General features: G+C 44.6%; 1 protein-coding gene across 6 annotated transcripts in view; it reads right to left on the bottom strand.

Moving 5' to 3' along the window:
- The window catches only part of LOC132908359 (cell adhesion molecule Dscam2-like), a 123,121-nt gene that overhangs the window by 15,594 nt on the left and 88,086 nt on the right, over positions 1 to 19,441 (bottom strand). For 5 of the 6 annotated variants that reach the window (XM_060962302.1, XM_060962306.1, XM_060962304.1 and 2 more), the window contains 5 exons: positions 16,999 to 17,248; positions 11,701 to 11,845; positions 10,554 to 10,816; positions 7,858 to 8,019; positions 1,967 to 2,308 (listed from right to left, as the gene is read on the bottom strand). In XM_060962302.1, the coding sequence (XP_060818285.1) occupies positions 1,967 to 2,308; positions 7,858 to 8,019; positions 10,554 to 10,816; positions 11,701 to 11,845; positions 16,999 to 17,248 (1,162 nt within the window). Of the gene's footprint in view, positions 1 to 1,966; positions 2,309 to 6,197; positions 6,480 to 7,857; positions 8,020 to 10,553; positions 10,817 to 11,700; positions 11,846 to 16,998; positions 17,249 to 19,441 lie in introns of all 6 variants that reach the window. The other variant, XM_060962305.1, reaches the window with a different exon arrangement.

Below are 19,441 nucleotides of genomic sequence, written 5' to 3' on the forward strand. Positions count from 1 at the left end.
ATGATAGAAATATATAAAATATTTCAAATAATGTATTCGTTACGATATTAGGAGAATGAAGCGTCTGTGTACAGCTTCCAGTTCTTTAATCGTACTTGCACAAACACCAATTTCCATGAAGAACCGCGTTCTAAACATAACATTACGGATATACATATATCAACAACAAATGTATGTAGACTTTCATGATCTTTTATATCTTTTCACTTCTTCTTCTTCTTCGTTGAAATACTTGAAATTTAATAAATATAGGTAGATTTTTGCCATTGATCGTACATTATATCCGGATCGCGGTATCTCGTCGAGCTCGAAGATCGGGAGAGGTGCGATTTCAGAGATGGTGCGCCTGTGAGATAGACAACTAGATAAAGTACGATGTGACCGTAGGTGATAACGCTATCATATTGTGCGGTGCTCAAGTGCGTTGGTGCATCGCGTTGCTGGCTGGGCGATTGCTGCTGCTGCGGCGGCTGCTGCTGCTGCTGCTGCGTTTCATTTTACGATTGTCCCCGGATATCCGATCTACAGTTTTTTTGATCCCGCTTAACGTAACTATTATCGAAACGTGTCATTTCGAGACAAAAGTTCAATCACAAGCGTGTCGTCTCTATCTTCCCCACCCACCACCCACCCCACCCAGTATGCAGCAACTGTGCGTCCTCGTTCGTTATCGTATCTGCACATCCTATGAAATAATGGTGCGACAATGTACCATGTATTAATAGAAAAAATATCAGTATTTTTTGTTCCAAACGACGTAGATCCAAACATCGGTTCCCTTTCAAGCTAACGATGGATTTATCATCGTTAAAGAAAAGTAACCAAGAGTTAAATATTCTAGCGAACGAAGTAATCCGCAATCCTAGCTGATTCGTTCCCACACTGCCTCGAATTCACGCGGTTGCGATGGCTGCGGCGGCTGCTGCGGCTGCATTTACACGTGATTACACAATACCAATGGTAACAGTAATAATATAAAACATATATATGTACAGGCTGGCTCTCGGGAACGTTTAATTGCCTTTTGTGCCCGGTAAAAGATACGGGACAATGCTTGGCATACGGACACATGATATTTTCGCGAGAGTGAACGAGACGTGAGAATAATTTTACAGAGATGAAAATGTAACTGCGCCTACCTCTGTAACGCGAAAGACATAACCTTCGAAGGTAACATCGATAAAATTAGATAATTCATGACGTACAGACGGTTCGGTATTAAACGATTTAACTACATCGCATGTATCACCGACGATGCTGTGTTAATAATATCTCTTCATGAATATTCAATATAAGCGCAAAATACTTGAGCACTTAAGTGTCTCCATTCCAGACAGCACGGTGACATCTTTTAGTGACGTTTTAACGGTGTCTCGTAACGTTCTACAAACGTCTTGAATACTAGAACATCTCGCGGAAGTTAGATTTGCTGCTCTATGGAAAATTTTTCGAATTCTTGTAAAGACGAAACTTTTTTCTCTTGTTAACTTGTTAATTGTCTTACTGAGGAAAGCAATATCCCAGACTAGGTCATAAAACCTTCAAAATTTAAAACGGTGCGTGCTGTCTGGAACCTTGCATATACATTGATTCAACGCGTTCCTCCCCGTATAATCGCTTATCAATTATTCGTCCAATTATTTCACGATCAGATCTGAAACAAACAACAGTTCAAATCACTCACAAAAAAAAAAAAAAAAGAGAAAAAAACAATTTTTACTCTGTCATTTCACATAACGCAGAATCTCGGAGAAGGCCATCGAACGTTCCATCATCGAAGAAACCAGCCGGTGCACAGTAAAGATATCGACAAGATATAGAGAATAATAATAAGTGGTGCGCTGCCAGGTGCAAGAAAAAACGAACAGAAAGGTGAGTGAACGGTATTGAAGAATAGAGACAATGTGCTATATAGGGACGAGCTTTGGTTCGTCCGCTGGCTCGGCTATCTCTCGGTCTACTTTACCACGAACGATCAACTCGGCCGTCCAGAGGACCTCGGCCACCGAATTGCGCGCCAGGCAAGTATAGTTGCCGGAGTGCGCGGCGTTCACGCGCTCGATAACTATGGTACTGGAATGGGCATCAATGTTGGTTACGCGTAGCCCAGCGGGTGTCTGCGTGTGTCTGGGACCGGTTATCCCGGTGTTTCCGAAGCCAGCTGGACTGGGCCCGGCGATCGGCTCGCCGTCCTTGGACCAGGCGATCGTGAACGGAGGATCGCCCTTCTCGACCATGCAAGTTACCTGAGCACGCACGCCCTCCGAGAGGTCCTTGTTAAAGCTAAAGGGAGCTATCGTAGGTGGAACTGCACAAAGAAAAAAGAGAAAAAAGAGATTCAAGTGACGTGAGAGTATGGTAACAGAGTGGTACGGTATATCGATGATGTGTAGAGATAGTATACGCGTGCTTCCAACCTATATACGATCGGTCATTTCTCTCGGTTTTGCGTCCAGAGTTCCAGGGATGTTTGCTTTCCGTTGACACGCCTCCTCCGTTGAATGATCGATGCGCATGTAGTTGCTTCGAAAATGTTTAGCATACGTGGTTCGAACTGTTCAACGCTCGAGATATATCACGATTGATGATGGAGATCGTGGCGTAACTACAGGGAGGGGTCGCGATCTCGCTTTGGCAAGTTGGAATTGTTTTTTCGATGGATTTTTCGCGAGTCGTTTGCATCATCAAAGTTGTTCCTGGAATCGATCATGGTCGAAAGTTTGGAAAGCTCGATCGGATCTTTCTGTTTCGGGAACGTCAATCGCTCCGTGTTAGTCGCGTCTCAATGCTCGGATAATCCTTCGACGTACGTTCTGTAACTAGATCTATCTCTACGTTCCAACAAAATCTCATCTCTAATAGCGTGAAATCAGAGTACAATACGCTGATGAGATCCCTGTCTCGCTATCGAAGTTCGTCCGTTCGTAATCTGGTATAGAATGTTGCTGCGCAAACATCAGACGTTCGTAGATAGAGGGACAGGATTTCACGTGCTTCGTTCTGCGCATCAGCCTCTCCAGCAATACAATTTAATGTCCTTTGAAGGATTATAGTATATCTATGCGTCTCTTTCACGTCCATTAGTCTACCGAAGCCAACGAATCTATCGTTAGGACTTGCTGTTCCCATTACGCTACCCGTAATGGATGCCGGTCCAACGTAATACGATAACATCAACGCTGCTTATCAACTCAGCTGCGCGTCATTACGGCGTACGCCATTATACGTATAGGATCGTATTAACATTGACGAAGTCACAGGGGGCGTTTCGACGCGGTTATAGCACGAATCAATAGCGGTTCGTTAATGAAATCAACCGCCTATTTATGTTAGTTGAGGTTATTAAAAGGGTTCGGATTATCGAGACACATCCCGTGATTTCGTCGGATACCCTATCTCCTAATCGAAATGACTTTCGATAATTTTTACTTTGGAAATTCTCTTATCGTATCATTAAATATAAATCATATAAAAGGATTAAATTCTACGGATGTTTTAACGATAACTCTCGTTTAATAACGTCACTCAAAACGACTTGTCTCGCTTATTACTCCATTTGCTGTGTCTTCCAAGTTGAAATTCGCATTTTCCTTGAATTAGTCACCGGAGACCAACAACGAGTTTACCTTCTGCGAGAGCAGTCCCGCTTAAATATAAGTCATTCATTGTCAAAAGCAACTCATGAATCCCAGATCTTTAAAATTTCTTAATTTCTGTATAATTAAATTATGCAAAATATCAGATCAGAGATTAATCCATCGGAAATTAAACAATCAACGTCGCTGAATTGATCACTTTGATTTCCATGTAGCTTATACGTACCTCTCAGAATCCTTTTTACACCCAACTCTAAATCACTCGTTTAACCACGTTAACCAACCAAGTTCTTGTATCGAATTACGTTGTCGTGCTACTTTACAGTATTAAAACACATAGTCGATATCTATACCTCGGTTAACATCCAACGATGTTACCACAATTCTCTATCCGTTTTCTAGGCAATTTTTCTGTCCTTTGGCTCTAGAGTCAGTGGAGGATTGGGATGCAGCATTGTAAAACGAAATCGTCGTCGTTTCCCGAATATTTAGTCGACTGTGGACATGACTCTTCAACCAACGGTACGAGAAGCCGCCTTCTCGTCACGGCAGCAAAACTGGAACGTAATGCCGCGAAACGACAATAATAACTCGCCTCGTTGGCCCCGGTGAGAGAGATACACCCGCGGAGCACGGGATATTCAGTGCCCTAGAGGTATTAGAACAGAACGTGGTAGTTGTTTGAGAATAATTGAGAAACCGTAGCCGGGGTTGGCGGCGGATAGCGCAACGTTACACGAGTAATGCCCAAAGAGTTGCCACTGACCTGTGCTACGCAGCTGTACGAGATGTACACTGAACTACGTTCTCTGTGTGTATCTTTGTATGTGTATACGTATATAAATATCAACCGAGTTACATGCAGCGCGACGGTTCGATAAACGAACAAACAAAACGAAGTTATACATGTTTGATGATAAATACGGCCGACGAAAGAGATTGACGATTTTGTGACGGATCTTGCTCGCCCTGATAGTTTAACGAAAAAAGTGAAATAATTCGACTGGATTTTGCCTTTTTCGAAAAGCAGTTCGGACGTCGTAGGTGTAAGCTGAATTTCGTTTTTCCAATGTCCCGGTAAAACTCACGATATCAGAAACGTTTCTCGGTAAAGAAGGATTACATCGGAACTGATGGAGCTGTATATAATGTTAAATAGATACGAATTAAACGTAATATCGACTACGTTGGAACGATATGATCCATCATACGACGATCGTGGAACCAGACAGCCAGACTCTTAACACATCACTCGCCGGGAAAGTAAAAGTAGAAGAAAATCGGGCGATCATTCACCGTGAGTGACAGTCGGTGCACGCATGCACGAGCGTGCAGAGCACAGAGATACGAAGCGACACGCGTAACCACGCATGCCGTTTCGGCTCGACGCTCGTCGCGATGGCACGGCGCGTTAAAATCACCCTTAGGCCGTTCGTTTCGTAACGTCGGCCAACAGTTTCGTTCGTTCCGCTTGCACTGATTTGTTCGTCTAGAGAGAATTCTAAGGATGAGGACGATGGTAGAGGGTTCTTTTTTTTTTATTGTCGAACACCACCATCATCGTCGTCGACAGACGACGAAAACGAGAAAAAGCTGTGGCTGCGGCCGCGAGCGAGAGGAAACTCGCTAGCTCGCGTGTGTTACGCAAACGAGCATGGAAAGAGCAACGGAGGGAGAGGAGGAGATAAAAAAAGAGAGACAGAATCCTCGCCCGAGGATGAAGAGTGGCAACGATTGATCTTGCTTTACATCGGGAGTTTCCAACTGGTCGAGAGGTTCTGCTGTCGAGTGCCGCGTGACGATTAATATCGACGAGATGCGAGGGTACACTTTTTCCTTCGTTTTCCCTGGCCGTTTCACGGCCATTCCGCGTCTCTCGTCGACGGCAATTGCGGAATTTATCCCGGTAAGGGTGAAAAGAGAAACGAAAGGAAGGGAGAGAGAAGATCGCGTACGGCACGGCAGTCGGATGGTAGAACAGAAACGAAGGAAAATAGAGCGTGAAATCATACGTCGGCGTGTTCGTTGGCTGTTTTAAATGGGAGACAGGCTGTGAACCGAACGAAAATTTCCTAACCGAGTTGTCGGAATTGGGGGGTTGGAAATAAAAGACGATCGTGGCTGAAATTGGTGACCGTAGAGAGAAAAAAAGGGACAGATTCGTAGAGTGAGTGAGAGGGGAGTTGGTGGAGTGAATGGGTTCGCGCGGCTGCTGAAAAGTTGTCGACTGACGAGCGGAAAACGCTTCGCCGCGCTTCGCGTGTCGCGTCACCCGTGAACTTTTCAATCGCCGATGATTATACGTGTTTGCGATGCCTTTCTCATGATCACGGTGACAAAATTTCCAAACGTTTCCGACATCTAGTACCTTAAATATAAATATCGTCGCATTATTTGCTCCAATGGTCGATTTTTATTAACCATGTAAGAGAAAGAAAGATGCCAATCACCGTGATCACTAGTCAGTATCGACGTACACAGCGTTCGAAAGTACTTCAAGTACCTACAGGTTACGCGTGATTACTAAAGGAGGAAAAATCGTCGGGTCGAGAGAATTTATTTCCCAGTGGGAGATGAAAAACCGTGCCCGTTCCTGCGTACCATGGACCAATAGCGATGCCGTGCGAGACGTTTCGGCGGCATCGTTGCTCGCAACGCACGTATAGTTGCCATTATGCGCCGTGGTTGCGCTCTGTATCATCAACGTAAGATCGTATTCGCCGATATGATGGGTAGTCGTCTCCGTGGAATTCAACGGCCTGCCGTCCTTCAGCCAGGTGATCTTCAACGGTGAGTCGCCCTCGCTGACCACGCAGACCACGTGCACCCGCGCGCCTTCTTGTATATTGGCAGGAAAGCTAAACGGATCGATTTTAGGCGGTACTGAAAATTACAGGAGATCACGACACATTTTTACTTCATCACGGCCCGCAACGAACAATCTGCGCTCCTATGTCCGTCGAGTTTCGTCGCGAACATAGTCTCTATCGGTTCAAGGGACCGGAAGAAAATAATTTTTCCCTCTTTTCTTCTTTTTGTTCTTTTTCTTTTTTTCTCTTTCGTAAAATGATCGAGAGATCGTAAACGCGGAAGACGCGATTGAAAGAGGACAAAAGGCATACGCATCGGTCGTTATCGTTCGATGCCTCATCGACGCGTAGTTTCAATCGTTCTATAGTCTCTTTCTTTTTGGTATTCCCGAAGCACCGACCAATTCGATTCGACCCGTGCAACGTTTTCAATGCATTCCTGCCTCTCTTATGAAACGATCGTACCTTTTGTCGCGTCAACGTTATCCTCTCGACTCTCGAGTCGAACGACATAGTTGTAACATAAGGCTGATTATACATGTACGTATCTACTGGCAGTTTCATAATCTCTGGATATTCGATTTTTCTCTTTTTCCTAGAAAGATTCACGACACGTTTTTTTGCTTGTGTCCTACCTGTGAAAACGGCTCAGCGCGATCGCTGCGGAAAAATCGTCGATCTGAAACCGTTATTAATCCAAAAAGAGTTTCACAGTTTGATCGATTCGGCGCTACAACTGGATATCAACAAATCGATTAAACAATTGTACAATTTGCATCGATACTTCGTTTACCTTTTGCTTCAATTGGAACAACAGCGGGCGTTATTCGTAAGTAATGGGTCGAGAGTTGATCAGATATCGAATTATATATGGATACATTTATAATACACGGTGTATTTTGATCCCGAACGGAAAAATTATATTCCAATTAGGAAACACGAGTACATTATCATTCGCGATGGAAGAAAATCGAGCCGGATAGAATTTCCTCCGAGTATATGATTTCAATTTAGGAATATCGACGGAACCGTTCAATTTTATCTATCAACAACGAATTTCAAAGGAAAAATGAAGAAAGAAAGAAAAGGAGAAAAAAAGAAGAATTATTATAACGTTCGAACGTCGTTTCGAGAAACGAAACGGAACGTCTCAAGTTTCTCAAAGTTTGAATCACAAGTAGCGAGCAACGCACGCCTCGACGAGTGACTTTTCCCCGTAAAGACTCGACGTCGCGTCGTTGCGTTCCACGGAGGTTGTCTCGCGATTACAAGGACGGTCGTCTGGAATCAAGTTTCTCCGTGCTAAAATTCTGACAGAGCGTGCATCAACTCTGGTGACGAGAGATATATCGTTGACAAACGCAACGCTGTTATTTCAATGCGAGCAAATTCATAGAATTACGACAGGAATGACAGAGACGATTAAGACACAGACAGAGATGAAATTTTACCTTTCACTTCGATGTGAACCGTCTGGGAATCGGAGCGGCCTTGTTTGTTCTTTGCCGTGCACGTGTATGCGCCGTGATCGGTGCTTCTGTCGACGTGATGCAGTACCAGAGTTCCATTTGGGAACACTTCCTGACGTCGACTCGTCGGTAGCACTTTCCCGTCTGTGGGTAGCAAGGAAACGTTATCTCAGTTTGACGGTCCAATTTTTAAGCGAATTCAAGACAATTCTTTATCTTATCCGCAAACGAATGGAAATAGTACGAGAAAGTTGGGGGAAAGATACTTTGTTGACATCGTGATTCTTTGTCCACGTGCAATTGGTCGTTTAAGGTCACTTTCTTGTCTTTGAGCGAGGATGAAAGTTGGAGAAGAAAGCGGGTGTTCGTGCTAGAATATCGATGTTGAACGAGGTTTCGGAGAATATGCGTAAAAATTTGGCATGCACGATGTCACCTACAGATTTGATAGCGCGTGGTAAAAGAGTGCAACGCGTGTGAGATTTTCGCGAATGCGATTAAGAAACGAGAGTTTGCGTGAGCCGTGGAAGAGTTGAAAATGAAATTCAGAATCGAGTCGTATCGAGTGATAATCGATCGTACTCTTTTACCATTCGTCGTATAATTGAACTACTGTGTTGTTTCTACCATTGGATATAACCGATATCTATCAAGTAATTTTATATTCTTGGGGAAAAATCTGTCTGTAATTTAATACGTTCACAACATCGAGAGAAATGTTGCTGCGATTTTGTTAGACGCTTCTACAAGGAGGATAAGTAGAACAAGAAGTTTCGATCAGCCAATCGATCTGGAAGAGTCGAATATCACGCGTTGACATACTTATCGAATTCGAAACGAGAGCACTCGCGAGAGCTTTTCTATTATCGTTGGATGAAACCACCACCCAGGATAGTCTCGTGACGCGCGCCTAAGCGACGAACTTCGTCCACACACAAACTTCCTGGCTTCTCGGCGTAAAATCGTCGATGTCGAGTATAGTTGAGCCTTCAATACGCTTTCGTAGCGGCGAAGGACGACTTTGAAAGTGTTACGGGGGGTATTGCGCGCTCCACGTCACGCTAGATCGCTCGTAAAAGGGAGAAAGTTACGGGGGCAACGTTTGAAACTTTTCCAAAAGTTCGGTTCATCATTACCGGAAAAGAAACGCTCGAACTTGCTCGTTCCCGTTCGGATGGCGGCGGCAGAGCCTAGAGTTTCTCCGGTCGACGAAATAAAAGCTCACGAGCTCTCTCTCGTTCTCCAACCCTCTCGCTTTCTATCGCGCCTCTTTCTGCCGTCATAGCTTGCGCTCGGCAAAAAGTTCATTTAAACCGCTAGAAAAACCGACGGTACTTTCAGTTGCTCTGAAATTCGTCTCCTTGCCGGGCAGATTTACGAGGACGCGCGCAAGGCAACTTATTTACGGGCTCTTTATGCGCCGCGAACGTTTCAATTCCCGCTTTAATCTTTATTTTCCACGCCACGGAGACACGAGAAGTCGAAAAGGATAACTTCGTAAGATAACGGACGTTCGAAAGATCAGAGTAAACACCTTCGAGATTTTGAAAATACAAAGACCGCGAGAATAAGTTCGTTCGAGTGCCGCGTCCTTCGCGATAAAGCGGTCTCGCGCATTTTCGAACTGTTCTCACCGGTAACTTAATAGCGCAATGGCGTTTTCATGAATAAATGGATGGCCTACGGTCCGAGTTACTGTATTTTGTATAAGTGTATTGAATTTATGTATGTTTCGAACTGATATCATTCTTAATGTATATTTAACTATTGTATTCATTCTCCTCTTTTCTATTTATCAAATAAGATATAATATAACCTCTGTTGAAAATAATTGTGGAATTGGATTTAACGTACAGAAAAGTAGTTAAAGATTGAATCAAGCGATTATACAACCGGGCAGGGAGTGATCCGTTTGAGAAAATAAGTCGAAAATTCGGAATAGAATTATTTCGTACGACACTCCGTTTTAGAGGAAATCGAGTTGGAAAAATTGTCAGCTATACATTAACTTACGATTAAATAGCCATTAAGTACGAGGAAACAATTCGTAGAAGGTTGTTCTACATGTGAAAGTAAGTAAGAGTGCAGAATATCACTTTCCGTTTAAGTCCTGGTTTCCAAGAAAATAAAGTTTAAACATATACGAATACGAACTGGTCTTGTACACGCGCACGATATATATTTTCAAATTTTATTCTTCACGAAACTGAAGCATCTTACGAGAAAAATATAGGCTACATTTTCTACTTAGTTTCAAATGTAGTTTAAACCCCTGTCGACTATTTACTCTCGTCCAGTCCGCAATTAGCCAAATTTTAGATATATTTGTTAAATCTTCGAAGTCTTCTTTTTCGGAAACGAAACCTCAAATGAGAAAATGTTATACCAAATTTTTGTCTTATTGTATCTCTTTCACGTAGAATCAGCCTTTGCTCGGTCGCATTACGACCACCTATACGACGATCTATATAATTAAATGTTTCCAAAAAAAAAAAAAAGGAAATTAGATTTAGAAGAAAAGAACATTTTTTTGGGTTGGATTTTTTTCATTGAAATGCGTTGGTTAGCTATACATTATAAAGCAAGAATCAATAAAAATTTCGATTATTCAGCGATCAGAGCGATCGGTGCAAAGATTCTCATGGGTTACGCCACTGAAATAACTAGCGAACACTGACCTTTCTCCCAAGTGATGCTCGCGATTGGGAAACCAGCGACCGGACATTTGATAACGGTGGTTTCGCCAGCCACTGCACCGTAGTTCCCCATCGGTCGTACATGGGGCAGACCGTAAATGTTGAGACGGGCCGAATGGTGAACCTTCGCCATCCGGTTCGCTGCCGTGCAACGATACTCCCCGCCGTCCTCCACGTGAACCACGCTGATGTTCACATGCGATATTACGTCACCATGCACCGTCACATACTGGCCTATCATAAACCTGTGGGCAAGCAGCAGAGATTTCGCACGGATTGTAGCGTTACGTTACGCTCGCAAAGTCAATTTCTCATTTAGCGCGTCAAAGAAAAAAAATTTCGCAGGCGAACCGACCAATTTTCGGGCTGCCTGGACAACGTAGTTCGATCTAATTTTCATCGCAGCACCTACAAATTGAATTTGCAAATAGAGGAAGGTAACTCTTTTTTACGAAACTAGCACGGATATTTAAATAATTCTAACTCCATATAAATTCACAAGATCGACCAAACAAAGTTTAACCAACGAGATTATGGAAACTGTGAAATTCTCTCCGTATCCTAGCGTCACGCGAACCTAATAATCTGAATCGAATCGGCTTTTGTAAATCTCGCGTCATCTAATATTTTCCTGGTTTATTGGATCGTATGGTGGAAAATCAAAAAGCGGATGCGCGTTTACCACGCGTTTGTTCCCTATAACGAAATCATTATCGACTCGATCACGAGTCGCTTAACACCGTAAATCAACCGAAGCGACTCGATATAAAAGAAAGGAAAACACAGGTGGATACATTATTAATAGCCTGCACGCGATCCCGTCAAATCTATCATTCTAAATCGAGCGACTCTAAAAAGTTTAGACTGAGCCCGGTTGATTGGTAATTTTCCCCTCAATTGGTTCGGAGAATCGAAGCCCGCAGGCAGGTATCCGTTCCCACGGGACCTGGCGTTATAACGTTCGTAAGCGGTCTGATTTTCCATCGGCCTGCGGTTTAATAACCGAAAATAATTGTGTACACACTATCCATCGATTTCTGATCTTTTTCTCTTTCTTATTTCCTGTTCGTGGCTCCTTCGGCTCTTAATCTCCTGGCTGAGGCGTAAGAGTGAAAAATGATGTTGTTACCTGTCGTTTTGTGGAAGAGGAAACCCGTCCAGAGTCCAAGAGAAGTGCGGCGTCGGGTTTCCGGTGGCGATGCACTTGAGCGACACCGAAGGGCCAGGCTGGATGGTCTGTTCGATGAATTTGTACAGAAGTTGCGGCGCCGCGTCTGAAGAGCGCACCATTAAAGTTTTAAACGCTTCCCGATCGCCGTGGCGGAACGTCGAAGAGCAGTTTTTATAATTACGCGAAGGACGCCGCGTTAATGGGCGTTAAAGCGACCGAAGGTGAACGAAAGCGTGGAATAAAATTTTCTTGCACGTGGTTCCAACGATTTTAGAGATATCGTACGCGTTCCGTGCAAAACTCATAGAGTTTGCATTAATAAAAAAAAAGTTAAAAAAGAAAAGAAGGAAAGGGGAGACAGAAAATATGTTGTAGGTAATTCAGTTGGTTATTTTGTTCCACGTTTTCATTTTACCGTTTCGATGAAAAATCGCATTTTTTTGCCACTCTCTCTCTCTCTTTCTCTCTTTCGCGGAGGGAGGAATTGTAATTCGACGGGGGTTAGGCGATGTTCTCCCTCCAGCGAAGCGCTCGCGGTGCAACCGAAAACTAAATAACGTATCCAGCACATTACGCCGGGCCAGCGTGTTTCAATTTCACCAGGTGAATCGATCGTACTGAATTCACCCAGAACACATCCAGATTTCGAAATAATTCAACAGTGCGTGGATACACGCTATAAGCAGTTAAATGCATGCAAATTATTCGAAGGGATTTGACCAATGGAGAGTTGCTTCCTCCAATTATACGGGTCCTTTCCTTATTACGCGAGAACCGTAATATACGAAACAGATGGTCGTCGATTCGGCCGATAACTTCGACGAACTCCGTTCTACATGCCGTCGCACCTCAGTTTCTGTATCATCGATATTCCACCTCCTCCCCGTTTATGCGAAGGCCAACTCTACGTAGAACGCATCGCGATTATGTTAACCGAGCCCGTGCTCGAATTCATTCAAATCTCAAAATTCGGCTACGCGGCGGAGAATTCGTACGGGGTCAAACATCGAGCAGCTAGTTGCCGGGTGAATATTGAGGCGGTTGCACCTGGTTCAGGTGGCCCCTGGGTGTCTGGGGTCACGCACACACAAGGAGGCGGCGCGTACGTTCCATGGAAACGATCCTGGCTCGCCGCAACGCGGGGTATTATGCACGCAACATTTACATGACAAGACCTGTACGCGGGCAGAACTATCGATCTGCGGTTTGACGCCTGAACTCGAGTGCCGCCTAGTGAATTAACCCCAAATTATAGAGCCGACAATAACCGAGCTGCACAGAGTTGCGCGGCTGTTTGCTCACGGTGTAAATCAGGATGCCGTATTGCCGAATGCCACGCCCTGTTTCGCGGACCGTATATTATTCTACGGGGGTCTGCCGCTTTCGTTGCCATTCAAACCATAGACCGATTATCGAAAACTTCGCAGCATATCGCCCACGATAGCGTCCACGATATCGCCCAGAAGCTGCAGCCGTTCGATGCTTCTCCTCTTCAACTCGCGTGTAACGAGCTGAGCATCGATGTTGTTTTAGTATCATCTTTGATATCATAGAATTTGATATCTGGTATTACAGCAGCACGATGAAATATCGATTCAGTATAGAAAAAAATATCTTTTCCGGATTAAGAGGATACCCGTGGGTTTTTATTTTCGTATGCCTGAAAGTTGTTGATTCTGGAATTATTACTGGACGTTCGGTAGGAATTTGTAGTTATTCTTGAATGCAGAGAAATTCTGAATCCAATCTGGCAGGGTTTAGCACGTGCGGCTTTGATGAGGCTCCAAGTGGTTCGTACTGGTGATCAGATACTCGCAGTAGTACGAGTCGGCCATACGGTTGTCATTACGCGGTTGTTATGGAAACGTCGGAATAATTGTTCTTTCTTGCATTACATGTGCTTCGCGTTGCGATTACTCGCTCGATCGCCTATCGAATTTCACGTCAATGAATCCACGATATAGAAGTTTAGTACCAACTTTTTGAAACGATTGTCCATAGCATTTTCATTATGCCCACCGATTATTTGATTAGGAGTAACGATAATTTTTAAAATTTAAAAAACCTTGTAATAACGTTTTAGCGTATTTTATCTTCTGGTATGTGAATTGCGTGGAAACGCAACGGATCACGTTGATAGGAAGCAGAGCGTATCGGACGACGCGGTGCGACGCAACGTAATTCGACAGGAAGACATTATTTACCGTGGCGTGATTGCCAGTTCTGTAAACGCGTTAAAGCGGTATAAATAAAATGGAAGTTTGCCAGTATCACAAATGGCGCTGGGATTTCTGGCGTTCTATGAAAATGATGACGGGGTATTACCGTTCGAAATTACCGTTCGGTTCGTTCCAAACACCCCTTTATTGTTACGTTCATTTAAAAATAAAACGCTACACGCGCTTGACCCGAATCCGACGGAATATTGACTTATGCTATGGTCAGGTGAAAAATTTAATACCGGTATTTTACAAAATATTTCGCAATTTCACGACCGACAGAATTTTCTCGCGGAATTATTTGGCTTGCTGCCAAAATTCCCCTTCTCTCTAATTCTTTTCCCTGACCATATGTACGTTCCATAAACCGTTCTGCTATCTCCGGTAAAATAAATTGGTAAAAGGAAAGAGAAAGAATGGGAGATAGGGAGAAAACAGCACGCACGCAGTGAATAGAAGAATTCTACGTTACGCGGACGTACATCTGTTTCCTCCTTTTCAAAGTCGGTTCGATATCGCTACAAAAGTTGGCCGCTTTGATTCTTTCCCTTTGTTACGCGATAGGATTAGTCCGATTCCAATTATTTCGAATTGTACAAAGCGATACAACACATCGAGACGGAGAGAGAACGAAAAGAGGAGAAAGAACGATTTCGATTCTCGGTCGTTTTTCCCGACTGCCGTCCGGTTAAATGCATAAATTATTTAAAAGGACAGTAGTGTTGGTCGATGAAAAGGAGACCGTGCGTCCGCGTGAACAAAAGGAACGTACAAACGGGGAACGTCGTGACTTATCGGCGGACGGAAAGGGAAAGTTATTAACTGCGGAGAGCTGAACGTGTTCTCTAGCCGCCAGACCGAACGATCGGCGGAATTCCAACTTTTTTCGACGTTTAAAAATTTCCACCGTGCTATGCCCTGACTGAGAAATAGAGTCGAGCTGGGAAATAAACGAACGCCTGTCTTTTCTCTGCTCTTTCCGTTCGACGAGGACATCGTTCAATACGAGCTAGAAGCACAAACGTTAGTCGAATAAAATAGACTCTTCGTCTTCGTTAAATTAGTTACAAGTAGTAGTTTTAGAGGAAAGTTCGAGCTTGGACGTTTCTGATACTTTGCTCTCGCGCAGCGATAGTCGATATCCATCAGTTACGAATTCGATGTTATTAAAAGTACGTTTCTCGTGTTAAAACATTTTCCTCGATGCACAATTTCACTGGAACCAGAATTTCCTCCAATTAAGAGTCAATATTACACGTGGCGCTCTTATGATTCTTTCCTGCTATTTGATCCGTTCTCCAGAAACGTTAACGTGCTTTCGAGTACTTGTTCTCGCGTCTCGAAGTAGTTGGTAAAACAAGAGGTTCGTAGATGGAAGATGGTAAACGAAGACATCGGTACTCGAAACATCCAGCAGTCAGTGAGAAATGTGGGCTGATGCCTCAGTCTCGTGTACGTGACACTAAGACGAAAATAGCGGTAGGTATGTACGTGCACTTAAGACGGTCGACTGACAGCGTCGTCGTTTAAGGTAATGGATTATGTCACATGGAGTAAGACCTTTTCGTCGACGACGCCAGTTTTAAAGACGTCAGTTGGGGAATATTTGGCCGACGAAGCGGCCATCCGTCCTGGCCACTGCGGCGTTCGTTTTTGCGCGGGAATTTCGAGCGGATACCAACACTTTTAAGCAACGTTCTCGTCCCTCCGTTCGCTGGCGATGCGTTTCTTTCACTCGACGAGCTGGCGGCGGCCTCGCCCGGCTTCCCACCCTCGTGACTAAGACAAATGGTATGTATTTATTTCACGGCACGCCAACCAGTGGATTTCTCCTTTCTCCATTATGCATCGCCCTCGTTAAGCATTTTTTTCTCTCTTCCTTTCGACGCTTCTCTCCTGCTTTTTCTCCTTTCTTTTCGCCGTTTTCTTCGCCCTTCCTTCACCCTTTCCTTTCGTCCGCCGTGCCTCATTCTCCTTCTCGTTCCTGTACGACTCGCGCGGTCTTATTTCCCATCTACCTAGCCAGACCGAGCTTTTTGTCGCGTCGCCCTTCTCGAACTTGGCTCGTTCCGTTCGCGAGAATGGGTTTAGACCGCGGAGACGCGACGAGATCGGGATAGAAACCGACGGAATAATGAAAGAATTCGGTTGAACGAGGGATTTCCTGGGGACACAGATAAGGGCGAAGGTAAGAGAAAGACAGAGTACCGTTCGCTGCAAATAAGTTGGAAGGGGTGAGCAGCCGGATGCGACGAAGCGTGGAATCGTGTTGCCAGACTGGATATAAATTCCAGATGAAATTCCAAACTAAAGGTTCGCAGAATTTTATACTTGGTTCGATATCGATTGGTCGATGGATCTAAGTCGAAAGAAGGGCCTCCTTCCTCGTCGTCTCTCGCTCTAAGGGTCGACCGAGAGCCACGGATGCGTATCAGAAGGCGAACGTACCCGTTAATTAAAAATATTCAACCCATCCGACCGGACAAAGCGTCATCGTAATACGTACCCCTCCTTCCTTCTTTTTTGTAGCTCGTTTAACGGACTTAATTTCGCGAATGGTCGATGAAAAGCTATCAAAAAAAAAAGTCGACGAGGTAGTCGTGCGAAAGTTTTGCGATGGAGACCAAGCCGGTGCTTGGTTAACGGGTAATAGCTTTAATTTAGCCTTATTATTTTCAAACGAGACTTTTATAAAACTTCCACCAAGCTCGTGGAACTCGCTAGGGAGGCAGGTTACGAGTGCTTAGGTATACTAATCCGTCTTGACTCTTTGCGCAACGCCTTTAAGTACGTCTTCGTGTTGTACGAATTACGCGCGGCGGGGAGGCGAGTGAGGGGTTACTTTGGTAACGCCAGCTATGGGGTCTAACGCCAGATATATTTTCATTGGCCTTAAATTTTTAACTTTCGAAAAGGTAATTTCGCGTGCCAGGGCCACGGCGTTAACAACCTCCGGTCTCGTCCATTTCCCCCGTCTTATCCACGCACTGTTCATAAAACAGGGGCGAATGAGAGTTTAAAGATTAAAGCAACTCACCCCCTAGTCGAAGCTCCGCGGTCGCCTGTACCATCTCGTAGTCGTTCTTCGCGAAGCATTGATACATTCCTTTGTCGTCCCTCACCACAGAGGAGACGCGCAACGTCGAGCCATCTTTCCCCGTGATCTTGCTTCTACCAGAGGCGCTTTCTCCCACGGGAAGTCCGTCCTTGGTCCAGAAGATCACCGGGATTGGTTGGCCAGTGACGGAACACTGAAATTCCGCGTCCTTACCGAGGTCGACAGTGACCTGCAACAGTTATCGATTCCGAGCTCACGTTCGCCAATAAATGTCATATTTAATATCCTCGGCTGTCCTCGGAACTTAATATCGTTCCGAAGGAAAAGTTGGCCGATTTCGAGTGGATTCTGCTTTCAAGCTACAGCAGCTGTGCGATGTTCTTCTCGACGTGAACATCGATTCCGGCACAAGCGTGTATAACCGAGAAAGGATTTCGAAAAGCTAACTACCTGATACCAGCTCGCTATATCCTATATCTTGTACGATAATTTTTCAACGCGTTAGCGAACTAAAGGCTGCAGATTTTATGACTACCGATATCTAATAGTACTTGCGTGATTCTATTCTAAGGATAGCTCGTTATACATTATGTATAATATATACGTCTATTAGTTGGCAAAAGGAGCACGCGTGCGCAAAAGACGATAGATAATATCATGGTTGAGCTTTGCTCGCGGCGTTTGCCAAGAAGAATCGCCATATTAATACCAGCCTCCAATTTCCTTCCCCATTTTGGAAACTTCGACGAAGTATCGATTCCGGGATGGCATCCTTTGATCTCTGTCAAACGTTTCGTCGAAATTATCAGAGATCGGAGCTTTAATGCGCGGTAGACAGCTTTGTAGAGGTCGATACAAACGTGATCGTGAAAAAGGTAGGAGGACGAAGTGGCACGCGATCGTTCCGGAACGTCGCACCGCGCTGCGAGAAAACGCCTAACGTGCTTAGGCACAACGAGGCGAATTCCAGTACACCGTACGCGAGCATACCGGCAAATCGAATGTCCTGTTTGGTATTTCATCGTCCACCTTCGAGAGCTTAATTGCTTCCGGGTCGCGCGGTCATTTTCCTTTGATCAGTTTGCCCTCACATCTGATTTATCTATTAACGAGAATCGTTCTCTGTAAACGAGTTATAGCGAGTGGTTCAACAACGAAGTTTTGATATACAAAACAATAATAAGTCGCGAGATGATTCAATTCTTGATACGATTGTTCACATTTAACTGCAACTACATATCGAAAGATACTCGATCATATTACCGGATATGAAATGGACAAGATACCGGATCTTGTTGCAGCAATTTACGTAATATCTAGAGAGTATCGATGTATTATTTTCCATTACATTCCGGTGCCTCCTGATGTAAATTATTTACCCTTCTAATTACTTGGGAAACTGGTACTATAATATGCTACAATGCTTAGCACGCCGTTATTATTATGTTACAAGCATCGGAACGCTCCTAATGGTAGGATTAACCGGTGCTAAGTAGAAAAGACAGAGCCAGGCAAGATAGAACGCGTGCCTACCACGAGGCATTGAATCCGATGTACCGGAACGCGGTTGAATGGAGTGGCTTACTGGCATTTCCATATGCATTTTCAGTCGCTTAATTGATCACCGATCGAGGAAACGGGCCTTTGATCTAGCTAGGAATCTCGTCTTATGTATTATTGAAGAGACCCGTTTATTCGGTCATTGGCGATATACGGCAACGACGATTCTGCGCCCTGATTACCACCGATATATCAATACACATACGCCCATATGGGTGTGCAATGTACATTGTATAGTGTACACTTTGGGCCGGGTTCGCGTTACGTCGACCGCCCTCGGGTCATGAATTTCGAAGGCGTTCCATGCGTCAAAGGCTCGTGGAAGAGATTCCTCGGGCACATAATACATCGAGCGTGCACCGATCGATGAAAAAGGACCGATTTTCTCCGGTATGGTTCGACGAATTGCAATAAACTTGCCACGGGATCTATATTCAAATTGTAGGATCGCGAGGTCAATTTCCTTGGGTTACGGGGCGCGAACAGTCGGTTCAAGGGCAGAGAAATTCGACGAGAGGCGTCGCGTACTGAATCGAGCCACGACGACGGCCATTAAATATTGTCAAGAGGATCGCGCGCGTTGCTCTCGCCTGGCTTCTTTTGTTCCACGACCTCGAAGGAAACTTTCTTTCAGACCGAAGACCGCTTTAAATATCCTTTGATACGGTATTCAAGCAACCGGAGGAAGGAACGGGAAATAAGATGCGCAAGGATGCCACCTTTAAAGGCGACCGAACGAGCTGGCTGCAAGGGGTGAAGGAACAAGAAAAAAAAGACGAATCTGCGAGGGTGTCGAGTTGCACCTCGATCCACGCTTTGTCCCCGTTGTTCTTGTCTTCTCCTCGCGGTATCGTGGCGTTAT

This window comes from Bombus pascuorum, chromosome 6, assembly GCF_905332965.1.
Source record: "Bombus pascuorum chromosome 6, iyBomPasc1.1, whole genome shotgun sequence".
In the NCBI taxonomy this organism is placed as follows: domain Eukaryota; kingdom Metazoa; phylum Arthropoda; class Insecta; order Hymenoptera; family Apidae; genus Bombus; species Bombus pascuorum.